At 49.4% G+C, this 2,678-nt stretch overlaps 1 protein-coding gene across 4 annotated transcripts in view; it reads right to left on the bottom strand.

Annotated features, from left to right (window-relative positions):
• The window catches only part of ADAMTS18 (ADAM metallopeptidase with thrombospondin type 1 motif 18), a 79,412-nt gene that overhangs the window by 5,727 nt on the left and 71,007 nt on the right, over nt 1-2,678 (bottom strand). For all 4 annotated transcript variants that reach the window (XM_079316465.1, XM_079316468.1, XM_079316466.1 and 1 more), the window contains 2 exons: nt 1,431-1,622; nt 167-379 (listed from right to left, as the gene is read on the bottom strand). In XM_079316465.1, coding sequence (XP_079172591.1) covers nt 167-379; nt 1,431-1,622 — 405 coding nt within the window. The remainder of the gene's footprint in view (nt 1-166; nt 380-1,430; nt 1,623-2,678) is intronic.

Genomic DNA, 2,678 nt, shown 5'->3' with positions numbered 1-2,678 from the left:
ACTGAGGTACATGATGGATGTAGAGCAGCTGCATCCCATCTCAGTGGCTGAGTGCTGTGTCCCTCCTTAGGGAATGGCTCCTGCAGGAGGCAGCTGGGGCCTGGAGGCACTGGGGCACTGGAAATAGCTCCTCTGTGCCACCCCACCACTGATTCCCCATTCCTACCTGCTGCCAGGGCGAGGAATACCAGCCAGACACCATGTTGTACAAGGTCTGTGATGGACAGGCTGCCTTGTTACAGGCTTCCTCCAGGTTGGTGTTTGGTTTCTTGATGTTCCTGCACCTCCTCTGGGGGAAGGTGACCAATTTCCCGTGGATGCTCTTCTCGCCACACTTGAGCTCTCGCTGCCGCACGCCAGGCCCGCAGGAGGCCGAGCACTGCAGAGGCAAAGCACAGCTGCTGCAGCCCCACAAACACAGGCAGACAGAGGGGAAGGGCTGCTGTGTCACCCACCCCAAACTGTGCGTTATGAAAGGATCACAGAACTAAGCCCATGCTCCATAACGTGTGAATTCAAATGTGAGCCCCAGCCAGTTTGGGGTACATCCATTGTCCTGGGTTGCAATGCAGGATGTGGCCAGCAATGTGTATTCTGTCACCATCCGTTGGAGCTGGGTGGGACAGTGACCCTGATCTCCTGGCACATATTATCTGCTAATGGACCATCTTTAAATTAGCTGGGGCAATCATCTTTATCTTTTCCACAACCCATCCTCCCTCCAGGAAGATATCATCTGCTGCTGGCCCATTGAGTCCCAGTGCATGACTGATAAAATTCCATCATCTCACTGGGAGATGCTCCAGCCAGGGGAGCAGCCAAGCCTTTCCTACCCAGATAAAAACTGAGATTTTGGACACAAAGGTACCTTCTTTCCACTAGATTCCAGAGCAAAGCCAGACCTTTCCACATCATCCCTGGAGCTTCAGAGGAAAACTGCACCTTCTCCAGGAGCACTGCTCCAGCTGAACCACATCTGCCACTGCAGGAGGATGCAGCCACCATTGAATGGGACTGCTGCCACCACCCTGACTGACTGACGGGTGTCAGCTTGGATTCTGACTCTGGCAGGGTTTGGGATTGTTCTTTGTAATACTGTATTTTTTATTTGAATTTTCCTACTAAAGAACTGTTATTCCTAATTCCCAAAACTTTGCCTGAGAGCCCCTTAATTTCAAAATTACCATAATTTGGAGGAAGGGGGTTTACATTCTCCATTTCAAAGAGAAGCTTCTGCCTTTATTGGCAGCCACCTGTCTTTCAAACCAGGACATCCATCTACATCTGGGGCTCACAGCACCTCGTCTAGGACACCTGATTTCCAAAGGACAGCTCAGCTTTCTCTCCTCCCCGTGGTCCATGTGTCCCTGAGCCAGCATTTCCAAGAGCAGCCAGGGCAGGCAGTGAGCCATGAAACTGCACCACTTTACCTCACTCCAGGAAGAAATCACCCACTGGAGCCGGTCATTTTTGGGACAGCGGCCGAGCACACAGGTCTGCTGGGACTCAGGCTTAGAGTCTGTGCTGCACATGTCTTCAGGCAAGATCTTCACCTTGGGAGAACCAGTACTCTTGCAGTAGACATCCCGTTTCTTAATACCTCTCCCACAAGTCTTGGAGCACTGTGGTGGAAAGAAACACTTCTTTGAACTGGAGGAAATGAAAATTGGCATTATTTGCATTTTCCAGCAGAGCACAGAAAGCATGGCTAATGGGCTGTACAGCTGCCACTGTGATATAAGTAAACTTGAAATTCTATTGGTAAATAAGTAACAGTAACATCTGTGTGTCACTTCTAAAACATTTCTTTAAATGTTCTTAATGTAAGCTGTGAACTCTCTCAGCCCCCATGCAGAACAGACAAGTGATATCTCTTTTCTGCAGATGAGGTTAAGTTGGACTTGTAAGCAAAATGCTTTTGTGAGCAAAATGCTTTTTTCCCTGCACAGCATAGTTAAAACTGGTCTATGCTCCCATCACAGAATCTCCCATGGCAAGATGCTCTCAGCTATTTGTCATTTTGTCCTCACCTTGGCCTAGAGGGATGAGATTGAGGCAGAGGAAACTGCCCAGGGAATGGATACATAACTCCTCCACCAAGGGAATCTCACCACAGACAATGGCTAGGGAGATATTTCAGTTGCCAGCTGCAGCTTAGGACGAGTCACCAGAACAAAAATGGATTGCTGAGCCGTGGTTCAGTGGAACATGCTGTGGTTTGCACTGCCTTACATACAGCAAAATGCCTGAATGAGCCATTTGTGATGAAATGAGGCACAGAGCCCTGGAATAATGCTGCCAGCTTCCTACTTGCATCCTCCCCTAACCGTTCTTCCTCCTGGCAGTTATGGGGCAGGTTCCAAGGCAGAATCACTGTGTGCATCAAATTACAAATGTTTTAAAAGATTCCATAAAAGCACCTTTGTGCTGAGGATGCAACAGAAATGTCTGCATGCTGAAAATCTGTGGGTTTAATCCTTCCAGAAAATGATCTTTTCATTTAAAACAGCACTGATTAGTGCAGAGGGGCTGGGTTTAGATTATATGTTAGAAAGGAATTGTTCCCTGGCAGGGTGGGCAGGGCTGGCACAGGGTGCCCAGAGCAGCTGTGGCTGCCCCTGGATCCCTGGCAGTGCCCAAGGCCAGACTGGACACTGGGGCTGGAGCAGACTGGGACA

The sequence above is a fragment of the Erithacus rubecula genome, assembly GCF_903797595.1.
Source record: "Erithacus rubecula genome assembly, chromosome: 12".
NCBI classification, from domain to species: Eukaryota; Metazoa; Chordata; class Aves; order Passeriformes; family Muscicapidae; genus Erithacus; species Erithacus rubecula.
Note: the sequence above shows the minus strand (reverse complement) of the source record. Positions and strands in the feature narration are given on the sequence as shown.